Source organism: Penicillium canescens (assembly GCF_028828765.1).
Source record: "Penicillium canescens strain IBT 15451 chromosome Unknown utg000012l_segment0_segment0, whole genome shotgun sequence".
Classification (NCBI taxonomy): Eukaryota; Fungi; Ascomycota; class Eurotiomycetes; order Eurotiales; family Aspergillaceae; genus Penicillium; species Penicillium canescens.
In genome coordinates, this window is record NW_026703974.1 from 26820 (window position 1) to 43007 (window position 16188).

Consider the following 16188-nt stretch of genomic DNA (forward strand, 5'->3'; position numbering starts at 1 on the left):
GTAGGCCAGTGTGAACGTAGAGTCAACTACGCGGGTTTTATTCGCGGCTCGTAAGACTATCCGCTGTTACTGTACTATAAAGAAACTTCTCACGCTCCTATTGACGATTCGATCAGTGCTAGGAGCTCATCTCTTGACCCTGGGAGTTATCTTACTCCCAGGGTCTCCTAAAACATTTCTGGGAGCAAAGAAGCAGCTTCTAGGAGCCACGTAGCCCCCAGGAAACCCGATGTAGTTTCTGGGGTCTGGTATCCCCACCTCGGGGAATCAAAGCCGCGTTCCTGTTGACGATTCTTTTGATTCCTGGGGCTATAATTTGGCCCTCTAGGAGTGACCGAATGACGCAGAATTGTGCGCAGGTCCGGTGAAGGTTTTTTGTGAGGGCTGTCGGCGATCTCGGAAGGCAACATAGTGACTCTAGGACCCTAAAGTAAGCTCCCAGGGGCTCCACAGCTCCCAGGTCAAGCCAATGTATTCCCAGAGCGAGTTTCGTATTCAGTCAGGAACGTAAAGTGAAGATCCCAGGGCTAGATCTCATTTTCCTAGAAATAGAAATAACTCCAGGAGCTAAACAGCATTTCCTAGGGTAAAAATGGGTCCGAGAAATGCTTCTGAGATTCCCAGGGTTCACATACTGATTCCCAGAGTAAGTTAACAAGCACACGAGTTTGTCAGTCTCACGCCAGCACGCTAGTTGCGATTTTCTGCCAATAATCTCCGCCTTTTGTGACACGGCTCCCCTGAGATGAATCGGTGTGTTCTCTGGTCACGCCGTTAGGTATGATGAAAGAAGAAACTGAATCTACTAGCACATTTAGCGCTATATCATTGTCAAATTAAGTGAAGCAGCCAGTATCTTTTGGCTAAGGTCAAGTGGTGCCCAGCACTTGCAAAAATGAACTGTCGCCTAGTACTCTGGATTTTTACAATCAGGATCTCATTTCTTGCTAGCTTGCTCGAAAAATCTTTATCAATGCTACAACCACAGTTGCTGATCACGATGCCGAGTGTCGGTCACGTGCACTCGCGTGTGATTCACTCGCTTTTCGCATTTTCCGTCAAACTCGGCTGTAACCTGTGATCACCTACGCTGAGTGGAATTGAGTCGTGCCGATCGGCGAAGCGATGCAGCGGTGGAAGGTTGTCGCAGTAGATGAGTTCCTGCTAGTCTGGCTGAGCGACGGGGCCCACCATCGGGAGATGGATCGCTTGCCGTGTGGACGGAATATGTCTCGGCATCCGACGAGGGGATTCGTAAGGGGCGAATGATGGCATCTACGGCTCCTTCGTTTCGGCTGCGGTCATCAGTATCTTGGTCGTCTCAGAAATAAGGTCATCCACACTTACCACACACAGCATGAGGTGCTAAAGCCTGTATCTCGCTTTTCGAACCATTCTTCCGCGCAGGATAGATGGCAGAGCGATGTACACTGACGGCAGCGCAAGATCACATGCTCGTTCGCATGGTCTTCATCATCGGCCAGGCAAAACACACAGTGGATGTTGTCGACCTCTTCACTCGGGGCGAGACTCTGGAGCGTCAATTCTTGGAAACCCGCCCGGACATTAGCGACCGACGCCAGAATAGCCGGTTGGGCCGGCGAAACACGCCATGGAACGCTGTTCGTCCGCAGCACTGTGGAAGTCACAAATGGATTGAATGGCTGCACTGGCTCGGGGTTGGTTGACAGGGGCACCGGTGGTGGTGATGACCGGGTGTTGTCTGATGCAGGGCGTCGCCTGGAGGCTGACGATATCTGACGCTGGCTCCGGTGTACAATTACTGACGGAGAAGCCATTCTGGAGCCATGTGGTACTCGCGCCTGGTTGCGGACGGCGGCTTCATACCACTGCTGGCCAACTTGGTCGGCCTGCCGTTGCCGGTGCCATCTCGCGCAGAGGAAGTCTCTGGCGATATCACAGAGCTTCGACTGCAACGATAACAAGTCAAACGGCTCTCTGGCGAGAGTGGTCAACTTTTGATGGCCGATCTTGGTGTCTTCAACTTTGATCGAGTTTTTGCACGGCTCGCCTTTTTTCGTCGTCCCGCAACAAGAGCCAGGACCGCCATTGGGGCTGACCTCTATCTCACAAACAAGAAACGGATTCCAAGGCAGCATGGTAGTTATTGAGGTGGTCGTCAAAGGCAGAAATGCTTCGGATTGTGGTGGTGTTGGGCGATCCAATGCGGCGTTCCCTCGCCACCTTTATATGCCATCGCCGTGGGCTCCTTGCCTACATGGCTGCGTGGCTGGCATGGAACACTTCCTTGAAACAGTCGGTACGTCGAAGAATGCATTCACACGCAGTATGCGCCGTATACAGCCGGTCAGTGGCCTGCATGAAGGGATATCATTCCTGACCACTGCTGCAAATCAGCTGCACTTTTGACTATCCATCGCGGTGACCACGCATTAGCGAACAGACTGACTACTGCGGTGAGCAGCAAAGTCGACAAATGCTACGTTAGGTTCTGGGTTGCTTATGAATTTCGAAGTGCGTGATAGGTTGTGATTTGTTCTTATGGCGCTAGATGCAAGATGCGGGTACGTAGAGATAGATTCAGTTCTCATGCCATCGACACACTACCAGGAATAGTTTTGGCGTTCCCAGGAGCTAGACCCCACAGATTCTCCAACTCCGCGCCTGAACATTGTTGTCAAGGCTTTGATGCTGCCGTGTGATTGCTACGCACCTCTCAGCGGAGTGACAGACTACACTCCTAGCTGACCACGGAATTTAGCTGAGGTGAGTATATAAAGGCCTCCCATATCCTACTTTCACATCTCTCACCTCACCCCTATCTACATTTCGTTTGCTCCATCCGCTGTCCAATCATGGTCCGTTCAATTCGTTCTTACGGGGTTTACCGATGAGCTAATACGTTACAGCCAAATATCAGAGACCTGCCCAACGAGCTTTTGCTGTGGATTGTGTCGTATTTGGACGGTAGTGCATTATTTGCCCTCGCAAAATCATGCAAAGACCTCGATTTTAGACTGCAGCCCAGCATCTGGAAATACAATATCAAATTTCAGAACAGCAATCTGTTGCACCTGGCCGTCAAATACGACAACGTCGGTCTTGCGGAGGTTTTACTCCGGCACAACGCCAACATCAATGCATTTTACCGAGGCAAAACTCCTTTAATGAGGGCGCTGAAATTCTCTTCCGCTGCTGTGCGTGACCTCTTGCTCAATCGTCGAGATCTAGACATCAACATTCAAAATCAAGCGCGGGAGAGCGCCCTGTGGTACGCCATCCACTACGGAACTTTTTCCACCGTCAAGCGCGTTCTAGAACAACCCAACGTCCAGGTGGACGTCAAGCACAAACACGGCCGAACGGCGCTCCACCTAGCAGTCTTCGCAGGCAGAATAGAGTTCGTGCATCTGCTACTTTCTAGTGGCAGCTACCCTGATCTACAGGACGATTCGGGCCACTCGCCATGGGACTGGGCATGTCGCTTCAATAGACCCGTGATGGAAATGATTTTTTCAAACGATCCGATGGCCGAGGTGTTTCTTGGTACCCAATCATCACAGGAGGCTGAGCTACCTCTTCACCATGCAGTATCCTATGGGTCGGTAGATGTTGTCAAACGGCTTCTCGGACAAAAGGGCCTGAATTTGGACATCCAGAACCGGAATGGCTACACGCCGCTCCATCTCGCCATTCAAAGCGATCGCCTAGAAATGGTCAATTTGCTCCTAAGTCACCCCCGTGCCAACGTGAACTGCAAAGACAAAAATGGCAATACGCCACTTTGGCTGTCGACTTACTCGTCATGCGACGAGATAATCGAAAGGCTGTTGGCTGAGAAAGACATCAACGTCAATTTTGTTGGAGGCCGCGGGAGTTTCGAGACGCTGTCTACATCTCTCCACCACGCCGCGGCCAGGTTGGATACCGTGCTCCTACGACGGCTGCTTGCGGTACCGGGGATCAGTCTGAATCTCTGTGTTGGAGGCCACTCTCCATTCTCCGTGGCCGCATATCACGGACGCATGAACACGGTTGCTTGTCTGTTAAGTGTGCAGGGCGTGGAGATCAATGGAATGGATGTAATAGATCCGCCCATTTGTCGAGCGGTTGCACATGGCCATCTCGATGTAGTAAGACTCTTGGTGCAGCAAGACGCACGTCTTAACATCAATGAAAGCACGATCGCAACTCACGACACTGCTCTCTGCATTGCCGCCGGTGGTGGTGACCTGGGGATGGTCCAGTCACTACTGAGTCATGATCGGATTGATGTGAACCTCAGGAATCAATGTTCTGAGGATCCATTGATGTTGGCGGTCAAGGGCGGGCATTCCTCGATTGTTGATGCACTTTTGGTCAATCCCGGACTGGAATACTTCAGTTTGAAGATCTCGCTGGATCTAACAAGGAACGACTGCATCCAGAGGGCCATCCGAAGCAGGATGGAAGACGCCAACACTCCGCAAAGATTGCTGAAGCGGTCTCCGAGGAGAAGGTTTGGTGGTCTGTACGAGCTGGCGACATCTACTTCGGGTAGCTGTCGTGATGCAATGCGGGACGGCCGAGTTAATCGACACTTTCTCCGCTAGCTACACTGGCCACATTGTCACTGGGTCCGTAGTTTTTTGTTTATAATATATTGGGGTAATAAAAGCGATACTAGAACATGCGGGATTATTCGCAGAACATTCCACGAAGGCTATGCTATTCCAGATGTGAGCTACTTTCCATGCGATAATTCTCTCTCAATTACAATGTTGTCATATTATTGCCAATTTGGAAAAGTAAGACCTAGGACAATCATGAATATGCAACCCTTCACCCTTCTCTTGCGTTGTCCAAGAACCCTGGTACATGTAGATTGAGTCTGGACGGGTGGTTCCAATCATCAAGTACGCAAGTCAGTCGACCCCGAGATGATTCCAGTGCCTGCTCAATGAAGCGCAGCCGAGACAGCTGCTTGTCGTGGCGCAGCTGAAGCCCATCCCTCTCTTTAGTCAGGTGCCTGCTAGCCTCCTTCAAGATCTGATTGCTCTGCTCTAGGTTCTGGCCATCGATGTGTTTGGACACGCACGACTCCCATAGGCGTCGATACAGTCCGACAATTCGACCTGCTGGAAAGGCAAACTTGGGATCGTCGCGTTCGAGGTCTGTTAGCACCTTCAAAATAGGTTGAAAGGGCTCTGTCGCCAAGGTATATCTTGTTTCTGCTTCCTGTTGCGAGGGAGAGACCTGCGACGGTCAGCAAGAGCATTGGAAGCTGAGTCGCTTTACTTACCAGTGGAGGGACATGATCAGAAGCCTCCTGCGAATTCTCTTTTTCAGAAACGATTGGCAATGCACTGGGCTGTTGTTCTCCTTCTCTTTCCTGGTCTGGCGTGCTATTAGGGGCATCCATCTTAATTGCAGGGGAAAGTCGAGTATCTGGGCAATAGTATGTCCACTAATTCTTGGAGGTTTTTATAGACTTGAAGACATAGATGGCTAGGTACTCAGTCTCATTTTCACCATGAAAGTCAGTCAGCGTAGTCAGCTTTTCAAACTCAGCACTCTGTTAGTAGTCCGTTTAACGATGGTGCTGGTGATCAATCTCCTGGTGTTGATGGTTGGTGAATGTGCCTCATATTAGTGGCTTACTGGTGACGAATATCCAGGAGATATATATTCAATCACAACGCATTTTCCATATTCGTTTGAAGCCTCAGAATCACAAAATCAGATAGAGTAAAATCTACAGCACTGAAAAAGAAAAGTAGAAAAAAACAAGTATCTATTTCAACGCTGGTCACAAGTTCAAAAGTTGATTCAAGTCAACTACGAAGGCCAAGCTTCAACGGGTTGACGGGTCGAGTACGTACCCGCGCCCGCGCATGACCGTGGCCTGACGCTTGCCGCAGCCTAGACGGACAGAACCACACACAGCGCAGACAATCAACACTCGAGCGAGGCCAGAAAATTTCCATGTTTCTTGGATGAAAATGTGAGCGCTCTTGGTAAGATCAAAGAATGAACAGCTTCCGTTGCCTCAATATTAAGACCGTAGATTCAACAGTGACCCAACGTTTCTTAACCGACTCACTTTGACTCATTCTCTACTTGACTCTAGCATATTTTCACGGTGAGCATCTACAATCGCACCAAGTAATTCGCTGCGAATAGTTGCGGTAGAATGAAGGCATGAATTGCAACAGGCCTCACTTAGGATAGGCGTCGTGTCCTTCAACGTTTGCTCCCTAAGAGAGCACGTACGCGACAGGAGCTGAGAAGCCTATAAATACGTCCCCTTCCCCCGAGGTTCGTTTAGAATTCCATCACTTGGCTACACAAAGTCGAGCAGGCCTTGTGGTTGGGGTACCTGATAAGTACTTCCCTTCAACCCTACTGGAATTCCACTGTACTGACATCTATTGATACATGTGGGCCGACAAGCTAGAAAGTGCTTTTGAGAATGAGATTCCCACCAGGTCCACCATGCCACCCATGGCAGCCGATCAAAGAAGCAGATTTATGTTAGATGGTCGATGTATTTATGCGAACATCTATCCACCATAGCAGCCGACCACGGTCCCGCCCCTGAATATCGATGCAAAGAGCGATTTCCATACAGGTATGTAGATTTCAGCGTGACCCTATCCGAAACTGGACTGACTTCAAAGACGATGCGAAATAACCGGATCCTTGCATTCCATCCAATGCACGCGCAAAGCCACGGAGCCCTTTCCCGTGTCTTCTTTCAGAATATGTGAGTCCTGCATTGTCTCGCCGATCGACAAGCTAATGATGGACAGGAGACCGTTGACAGCGCCCTAATGTTAGTGCGAACCAGCGGTGCCGTCAGTGCTCCGGGCAAAGTCATGGCTTACACACCATTTCTGGCCCTGCCACTTCAAACCATGCAGCATGTCCATGTGAAATACTACAAGCCAAGACCGCAGGCCAAGAACATGACGCATAAGCTCGAGAACCTTGTTCTTTATGGTAAGGTGAGTGGAATATCGCGGCTCTTGCTGCGCCAGGTCCGATGATTTGTGCCAAGTCTGTGCCCCAGACACGAACACTACTGACATCTTTATGCCGTTGTAGGAGCATCCCATCGCCAACCGCGAAAAGTCTTGTGGCGAGTTACCTATTCCCGCCGACTCAGATAAGACCAAGGGGCCGACGCGCCATCGCGTCTTCCCCCTCCTCACCGCCTTCACACACTGAACGACTGAGTGCCTCAGCCTCTCGCCGCCTAGGCGAAGCGGTCTCCCTTTACGACTGTACAATTTCTTGGCACACGTGAGATCGGCACGCGCCTTTGCTGTCTTGTGAACTTGCCCGGTGCATCTAGCGCAACTTCTCGAAGCGACAGCCGGAGAGTGCGACGAACCTGGATACAACATCATGTCAACATGGCGTATTGGTGCCTGCATTGCCGAAGAGAATTGGCAGTGGTCTAGTTGATAAGCTGGTATGATGACGATCCTAATTGACCATCGGACTCAAGCATACAGTCGGATTCTTCATGAACGGCGTTAAGCACAACACCTTGTCCAACTGGATCAACGCTTGCTGACTCGAATGTGAAGCGAGCAAATATCTTGTCTGCTCGAACTTCCCTACACCAATACCATGGATGGCTCTGTTTTTCCACATGACTACTGGTGGCATCGACGAGTCGCTGCCTCGAATTTCGCCCAGTCCACTGGGTTCATCAGATCATGCGTTGGTATGCCTACCCTATGCAAGGCCCAAAGGAGCTCATAGCGGTGTCCACAGGGTCAGCCTAGCGGCTTGGATCCCTGGCGTCCATTGGTGTGACCCGTGCGACCACCTCACACACGACGTACATCTGTCGAATTCTGTATGCTCAAGAAATTTTCTGGACCATTCATCTTCCACAACCATCAAAACAAAATACATAAAGCAAATGAACAAAAGACACAGTACCGCAGGCTTCAATTTCCAACTCCAGTTGTTGAAGTCGTCAATTGATGGTGACCATTGGGGAAGTGAACTCGTAACGTTTGATTACTTTATGCAGGGTGCAATCGGTGGGTACCTGAAGTGGTTGACCTGTTTAAACAATGGACGTGGTCAAATGTGGTTGCCAGTTGCAGTGGAGCCATCCTTAGGTCACCTCTGGACAGATGTGCAAAAAGCGGGTATTTTGGCGCAGCAAATCATGGTCATGTTTGGAAGGATAACCGGTCAAATGGTGATGTAAATTTGTTTAATGTAGAGTTGACCGATTATTTTCTTTTTTTCCCTTTTTTTTGTTAGCCACATGGAATGAGTTTAGTCGTCCTGTTTGGGTGGTTAAAATGAGCTGCAACTCTTTTCCATTCTTCGCGGACGTGTAAAATGAAGCTGGGCAGTTAGGTGAGTCCTGATGGTCCGTAGGAATTGATTCACCCAAGTTCACCATATCCTCATATGCTCCTCTGATAACCTCACACAAAGTACGTGTTCTCACGTGCCGCCGTTTATTTTTGTTTTTTATTATGATCACACATTGTGCAAACACTGGATGGCACCCTGGCGGATTCTTCCTCCTTTTCTTCTTTCTCTTATATTTCGTCTGGTGCTTTGGCTTTGACCGAAAACCCCTCCTCATTGCTCTCACACAACGTGTAGAGCTCTCTTGGATGACAGTTCTGGTGATTGTTACAGCAATATTCCTAATCAGCTTTACCACTACACTCTCTCGAATCCATTCCCAAACCCTGACTCGAAGCACGCTAACCTAATTTTAGTTCTTCCCCAGTAATCCCTGCAGGACTGTATTGTACTGGAAGACGCGCGCGTCGCGCGCATCGGCCCTGAAATGAAGAACTCAAAATGGGAGATGGAAAGGTGAAAAGAAACATTAAAATGTGTGGATTGATGTTTGAGTTGCGTTTTAGTTAAGATTGGCCAATGAGAGGAAAGATAAGATGACTAATAAACGCGATTGAAGTAAGCAACTAAGAAATCAGTCAAATTCACTAACAGTTGTTACTGTATTTTTGGACTGCGCGAGTATATCAGCATACGAGGTTTCCCTTGGCCTTTGAGAGCGTCTCTCTGGAGTGGGAGTACTAGCACGAGGAAAGGCCTTGACTTCGTCTGCCGTGTCTGGCCACGTCATTTTTGTGCTCTCGTCGTCCTCATCATCTGGGGCATTTGTTCCAATTGGCTCAGGATATTGCTGGCCACTGAAAGAAGGTTCATTTTGGGGGTTTGTATTTGATTTGGAGGGGGTGATGGGGCCAGCTTTCCAAGACCAACGATCGACTCGCTTCCGTTTACCAGTTGTTGAGGAAGGAGTTGGAGGTAGATGAGGAGCTGGTGCTGGGATAAAACATATATTATCCGCGACGATAGCTAACTGACGATTCTCTTCTGTGAGGCCGAAGAGGCGACCCGTCAAAAACATGGGCGTTTACATTGAATGGCGGAAAGTTCGCCCAACGTTGCCCGTTTTTGAAGTAGGCGGTGATCGGAAAAGAGTGCTGGGTATGAGTTGACGTGTTCTAAACGGTAGTCTGAAGACGATAGTGGAGTAAACTTGGCCCATCGTTTAGTTGGCCGCCACGGTCAAGAACGACGGCGAGGAAAGTAGCTATTGCCTGAGCAGCTTCGGAACCGTGCATGAAGTATGAGGCAGCATCTTCCTGATTTCCGGGGTGATTAGATCGTGTAAACATGCTCCTAAATTAGACAAGGCAAACCCACCGATCCAAATTGTGAGCGTGAAGTAGAATATGAAATCCTTCCTCATCGGAGGTGGTAGTCAGAAAAGCACCCAACGAACAGGCAAAGACATTTGGTTGGTAAAGGTCAAGCCGGTTGCCCTCATTGAAAAATCTGATAAGAGTGGGGATTTCTTCCTGTTCAACATCGTCTGACTGAACATCCTTGCTTGGAATATTGAGCGAAACACGTAGCTGTATGGAAAATCCTTTACCAGGTCGTGTTGGATCCGGTTCAACATTCTCGATGAAATCGCCGATATGAAGGACGGCGGGAAATGATTTAATTTATGGCATATCGAAAGTAGTTGTCTACGGGGAAGTGTGGGGCTAGAGGATATAGCAGGACAAAACGGAACATTACTGCATAAATTAGAATATAAAGTATGTTAGGCATGACAGCAGGAAATAGCCGTTGTGCAGCACGTCAGGCGCAAATACGATAAAAATGTGAGGGATCAAACTCCTTGACCGCTTCTTCGGAAAGATGATTACGACATATAGAACATGAGTCTGTAAGTACAAATGTATGTAAGACGTGGAAAGAGATGATTGGACATTTGAAACAGTCGTAAGAATTGGTCTGCCACGCACGAAGAGTTTCCTGTTGAAGCGCTTGCAACCTGCGCATTTCTTCAAGCAATTGAGGGTCAGGTTTGTGCTCCACGTCACTCATAACGATTGGTTGCATGAGATGAAGGCCCTCTAGTAAACGTAGGCGCGATAACTGCACGTATGTGGAGCAGTAATTTCGGTGCGAGTCATGCCGTCGACTCTTGCCATCGTCTTCCAGATCCGAAATGACAGAGTTGAGAGTTGCGCCTTGGACCTTGCAGTCGGTGAGACGAAATACCGGACAAACAGGACTTTGCTTCCGCCGGACTGAATAACCCTTCACAGTGATAGACATCTCGAGGGGAAAGATAGGTAAAACACCACCGTCCAAGTAGAAAGTATTTAGGTATGTGCGGGCTGGTTTGAAAAGAAGACATAATGGTGGCTTAGTGCAAAAAATGTACTGGTTGTCTAACTATACGAATTCCGCTGATCATGCGAAACTCCGTTCAGAACCACGGTGAATGATATATATCCGGGCGTGGAGAAAGTGTACAAAATGAGTCCTGGGAAAGGGACTTTTGCGCCTTGCTGGGGCAAACAGAGCAGGTCATCCGCATGAAGTCGAGGGGCTGCCGGGCCTGAAGATCTTGTTCGGGTGTGGAGAGCTGCGAAGACAAAGGTCTTCTGATGTCTGGCTCGAAGGCATTGTGGAAACCTCCTGGCCTTGGACCGGAGGGAATTGATGAAAATCGGCCATGAGGACCACTCCGGCTGCTGGCAAACACCAAATGAACAGACGAGAATCCAGTCGCAAGAGACTTATGACTATCTCCGCTCGCTCCTTTGCAGTTAATTAAACCAGATATCACCTAATTAGTTCCCTGCACGTACTCCATATCGATATATTTGGTTCCCGCGGGATTTTCCATAGCCGCAGATTACCCAATTGGCATGGGTATACCGTGAGAACGGAGGAAATCCATCGTCGCGACTTCGCTTGCAATGACGAGAAACTTTGGCTTTTTGACTGGATATGGAATACGAGCAACAAGTTTGAGGCCGTTACGCATGGCGACTAGAAAGCTCCGGTTGAAGCCTCCTTCGGCAGGATTCCCAAAGCCTGTGATATCCTAACCTCGCTGCTGGACTGACATGGCAGCCAGGTGTTAAGAGTTCAGACACGCCAAAAGCACGCCTCCTCTCACAATGTCTCAGAGCATCATCATATCTACAGTCATCACATATTAGTCCAATGGTCTTTTGCAAAAAGGGAGCTAACGCCCCACATACCTACATCGTCAGCGGAAGCGTAACGAATAGGTCTGAATATTCGGGCATTTTGGAGCAAGAGGAAAGGCGGCGTGCAATAGTTGAGGTCGCATGAAAGGTGTTGAAGAGTGATCGGAAACGACGAATATTCTTTGATCCGTAAAGTCGTGCAGTCATGGTATGATTGAGTAATGAGAAAGCAACATGCAGATACGGGGACTTGGCGACTCGTTAACTTATACGGTAAATAGTATCAATTGTAAACCCAGGAAGCCAAACAATACAGGCTGGGCACCCCTAGTCAACTTTCTGTCATAAGGCTCGCTCGCTAAGGTTATCCTGAGCCCAACTCTCGATTCTGGTCACTGTATCACCAACCAACTCATCATAGATATTCCCATGGGGAATGAACATAGATTGATGCGCCACTACCTCATCCATGTTCTCCATCTGTACTGGCATCCACAGAGAGTTGTCTCCGTGTCGCCAATGATGCGATGGCATTAGAACAAACTTGCGAAATTTCCGCCGTACTCCTGCCACGCTAGGTTTAATCTTTTTAGTCATTTCGGTCGGCATAATACTGGAACTGATACTCATTCCAGACAGACTGTTACTCTTTGCTAGCTCTGTTGGCCTGGTCAGACCAGAGTCAGTGAAGCCCGCTGCTCGATGCTTCTTGTCGGCTTCATCACAATCTCCCACGAGTGCTGAATCAGATCCTACTGATCTCAATTTTCCGAAGGCCGAAAGAGACGAATAATCTTCGACGGATGATCCTTTTTGATCACGACTTCCATTCTCTGAAACCGCGCGGGTGAGACCAATACGAGGAGATTGCAAGCTATACACGGCTGCCCGTGTCTGTTTTGTTGATTTCTTCTTCTTTCTCTTAGTTGTGAACCCGGTGCTTGTGGTGTAGTAATTGATGAACCGAATTCTGTCTAGTCGGTTGCCTCTCTCTGCAGCTTCCAACTCCATCAACTTTCGGTATCGCTGGCGCAGTTGGGAGTAGTTATTGAGGTGGCCAGCAAACTTATAAGACGAAAGTAGACGGTCGAAGACTGCTCGAGACAAATGATGAACATTTTTGCACAAAAAGTGCATGACGCTGTCAAATCGATCGCGTTTGATGAGATGTTTGTCATTTTCGAACGGAGGGTCGAAGTATGGACTGGCAATGTATGCAGGGTCCAGCCCCAGATAATCCTCTTCGTTGAATTCAGTGCCATATGGGGCATCTTTCTTGTGAAACAGTCCACTGATCCCCGTTGCAATGACTCGAGGGTGTAGTCCCAAGAATGGAACGTCGAAATTAACCAACCCCAGAATGCGATGTTTGAGTCCAGTAGTGGTCTTCCCAGTAGAATCCGGCAGTAGCGCGACTTCTGCGGAGAGAATGCCGCCCAAACTATGTCCAACCAAGATAATATCAAGGTCATCTACCTCATGTGGTGCGAGCCTGAAATAGTTAAGAGTCAGCCAGGGCGTTTTTTTCACGCAAGGCCAATTTTTGCGTTCCTTGGAAAATTCCAGTCTACATACCAGCTGCTGAAGTCATTGACGGCGGCCTGCAATTCGCCATGGGTCTTGTATCGTGGATACACACGTGTGTATATTACATGGGATTCGCTCAGAAGATCTGTCAACAAATCGTGAACATGTGCAGGAAAATTGTAAAAGCTGGCCTCAGAGCCCATGAAGCCGTGAATATAGATCAGCAACAATCCACGCTTTGATATACCTGAAGTCCCTCCGTGGAGAGACAATGATTGGCTTGAACGCAACGATGTATCATTCCTGTCAATCGTCAAATGGCCTGAGACGTTCGAAAGAGCATCGCAATCCATTGGGAGACGGGTCCAAAAATGCGAGCTCTGCCAAATCGTACGTTGGTAATTATGTCGGTTGTAAAAGGCCAAGAATTTAGGAAACCACTTAATAAACTGGGAGCATATGTCGTGGGAGGACAGTCGATGTTTTCATCCGATGAGCCTGAGCAGAGTGAGCCTTCCAATGGAAACTATCAGCAATGTTTTATTTAGCGCCACTGGCTTTTTCCAGGCACCTACTCATAGCCCCAATCACGAAGGAGAAAAATCCGGTGTCGTATCTATTTCCCGGAACGGGCTAGGGTAGTGGAGATTTTATATAATTTTGGCCCCACAATTGCCTGGGTGGGGCTATACGGTGGTTCTATGATGAGTATTGGGCGACCTGTAGTAAACCCGATCACAAAGAAGGAAATCTGAGTTCGTAACCATTTCCCGAAACGCCATAACGGAGTGAGGTCTATTATGTGCGGCTTTGGCCGCCGATTTGCGTGGCACTGTTACGACCTTTGCAACAGCCAACTACTTGAGGGGCTGTTCAACCAACGATGGGCCATCCGAAGTAAGCCGACACCAGGGGATGGATCGGGATAGAGGAGTAAATATGCTGTAGGCCTTCCGTCGCCGTTACTTGATGCCATTTGCCATGCAAGCCGATAGAGTCTCGCTGCCTACTGCAGGTTGTGCATAACAAGTTGCGCGATTCAAAGACGCGACAGGTGGGTCTGCCTTAGAACCATGCGCATTTGGAAATGAAGCCGAATGCGACAAGCGTTGCACCGATCCTGCTGAAGTTCTTCAGTGTGGTTTGGAGAGATACGCGCTAAACTACGTATGGTAGCAGGATACGAAAACGACCCGCCATACAATCATATGATCAGCACCTTTTTGTATAATCTAGTCCAGTATGACCCTCACAGATGCCGACAGATGTGCTCGGTTTACTTGCTATAAACGAATTCATCCCTTTGCACTCGGTCGGGTAGGTTGTTTCCAAAGACACTCGTGGCAAATGGAAAGAAAAGATGCGACCCCTGCTAGTGGCCATTGTGGGCTTTTTGAATGTTGTCGCTGGATTGTAATTGCGTTCCTTTGCGCTACCGAATTCCCGGTCAGCACAATTGACAGTGACGGAGTGAGTTTTAGCAAATCTTCAGGAGCCCACCACACTGACCTTATGAAAGGCTCATGCTGGCCGCTATGATGTCCGCAAAACTTTGGTTTGGCTTGATGACGAGAATCCCAACAACCTGAACAGGTATGACTCTACCCGCGCAATCGTGCATTGGGAATCGAAACCCTGACAGCAAAAGTTACTTCTTCCTCTTTTGGTTGACTACGGTGGATGGTCGCAAGTATCATGTAACATTAGCACCGAATTTTTCCCGGGGCAGCACCACCGGCATTTTTAGAATAGAAGACCTTCAAGATCTCTCATCCACCGGAGCAACTGTTTTTTGCTCCTAGTACTGGAAGCACGGAATTTCTGAACTTCCGCTCGGAACACCAGAACCTAACCAGTCCTCGTGGGTCCGACAACTATACAGGCTTGAATATCTCCACGAACTATGCTGGGGTGCAGCTCAACGTACATGTTACCCCAACCGGCAATAACCTGTATATCGGTGGGGGTGGTGGTATCACTCTGTTAAGCGATGGCAATGATTTTGGAGAATCATACCTGGGTACTCCTGGGTATGTACGCATCTCACGCTACACATAAATTCTTTCCTCACTGGCAGGCTTATAACTTCGGGGTAACCCTACTCTACGTCTGAATGGTACGATAACCATCAATGGGGAAGAAATTGCGATTGATCATGATCAGTCCCGAGGATACTTTGAACGCCAGTGGGGAGAGTTTGGGATTTCTGGCGGCCATTACGGATATTGGCTCTATCTCTCCAATGGGTTAATGGTCCATAAATGGGTCGTAGGTCCTACTGTGGAGCATCCCAATGGCGTTCACGAGGTTGTGGAAGTGGGCAGGAATACCACCGCGTTTAATGTTTGGAAAAGTTAATTTAGTGGACTGGATTATTTCAAGCAGGTTAACCTGGACATACCCAGTCGACAAGCGCGATTGGATATAAACCAACTGATAAGAGAAAGTGAGCTCCGCCCGCTCCCTGGCGCCAATGGATATAATATCAGCGAAGCATACGCTCAAGGCGAAGGTGTCTGGGAAGGCGAACTTGTCAAGTTTTATGGACATCTTGAGCAACTCTCTTTCTGGTAGGGCGAACCAAAATTGAGCTTGTGCGGGAGAAGTATTTTGTCCGCTACGCTTTCTCTGGATCTTGGACGAGCGTCGTAGGGAAGAATAAGCCAAGACAGGAGTGTCCAGAGAAGACAAGAGCTCCATGCTTTATACCTCTTACCTGCGCACAAGCGTCTATAAATATAACTGACTTCTTATGAGCAATATGTCTTCTGATGCTCATTTTGTTGCTCAACTTCCTTTTATGCAGATGATGATTCCTCCGTGGGAACTCAATTTGGATAAACAACCTGGTAATACTTCCCGTCGTCCCCACCTTTCATGTCTGTTGCTGTTGTCATCTCCTACCTCTGTTCCTCTCCAACAACGCGGTGTTCAAGGTCTACTTGGAAATCCAGGAATGACATATGTAATCTTTTTGCTCTATTCCCACTTTGCAGTGCAACCGTTCACACGGCTTTCCAGGCAACAATCCTAAAACGGCAATTAGATACGATGCGCGGTGGGTTTGGAGAAAAAAGCGGAGGTTGTCAGCTTTCCCCACGCCACTGTACATATCTAGGAACAGTACGCGAGGATGTTTGATAATCGCTCAGCCTGGATAGGG

At 48.7% G+C, this 16188-nt stretch overlaps 3 protein-coding genes across 3 annotated transcripts; 1 reads left to right on the forward strand and 2 right to left on the reverse strand.

Moving 5' to 3' along the window:
• Positions 1–11197: 11197 nt before the first annotated feature.
• Positions 11198–11597, reverse strand: N7446_014014 (uncharacterized protein; the record flags this gene model as incomplete). The annotated part of the gene is made up of 3 exons (XM_058522753.1): positions 11198–11389; positions 11412–11487; positions 11554–11597. 3 exons carry the CDS (start codon positions 11595–11597, stop codon positions 11198–11200), a joined length of 312 nt encoding a protein of 103 aa, XP_058364846.1.
• Positions 11598–11840: 243 nt separating this feature from the next.
• On the reverse strand, positions 11841–13378 carry N7446_014015 (uncharacterized protein; the record flags this gene model as incomplete). Its single annotated transcript, XM_058522754.1, has 2 exons — positions 11841–12990; positions 13074–13378. The coding sequence occupies 2 exons, from the start codon at positions 13376–13378 to the stop codon at positions 11841–11843; spliced, it is 1455 nt and encodes a 484-aa protein (XP_058364847.1).
• A 994-nt stretch (positions 13379–14372) lies between these two features.
• On the forward strand, positions 14373–15599 carry N7446_014016 (uncharacterized protein; the record flags this gene model as incomplete). Its single annotated transcript, XM_058522755.1, has 6 exons — positions 14373–14495; positions 14545–14618; positions 14674–14722; positions 14871–15059; positions 15189–15368; positions 15411–15599. The coding sequence occupies 6 exons, from the start codon at positions 14373–14375 to the stop codon at positions 15597–15599; spliced, it is 804 nt and encodes a 267-aa protein (XP_058364848.1).
• Between the last annotated feature and the right edge of the window lie 589 nt (positions 15600–16188).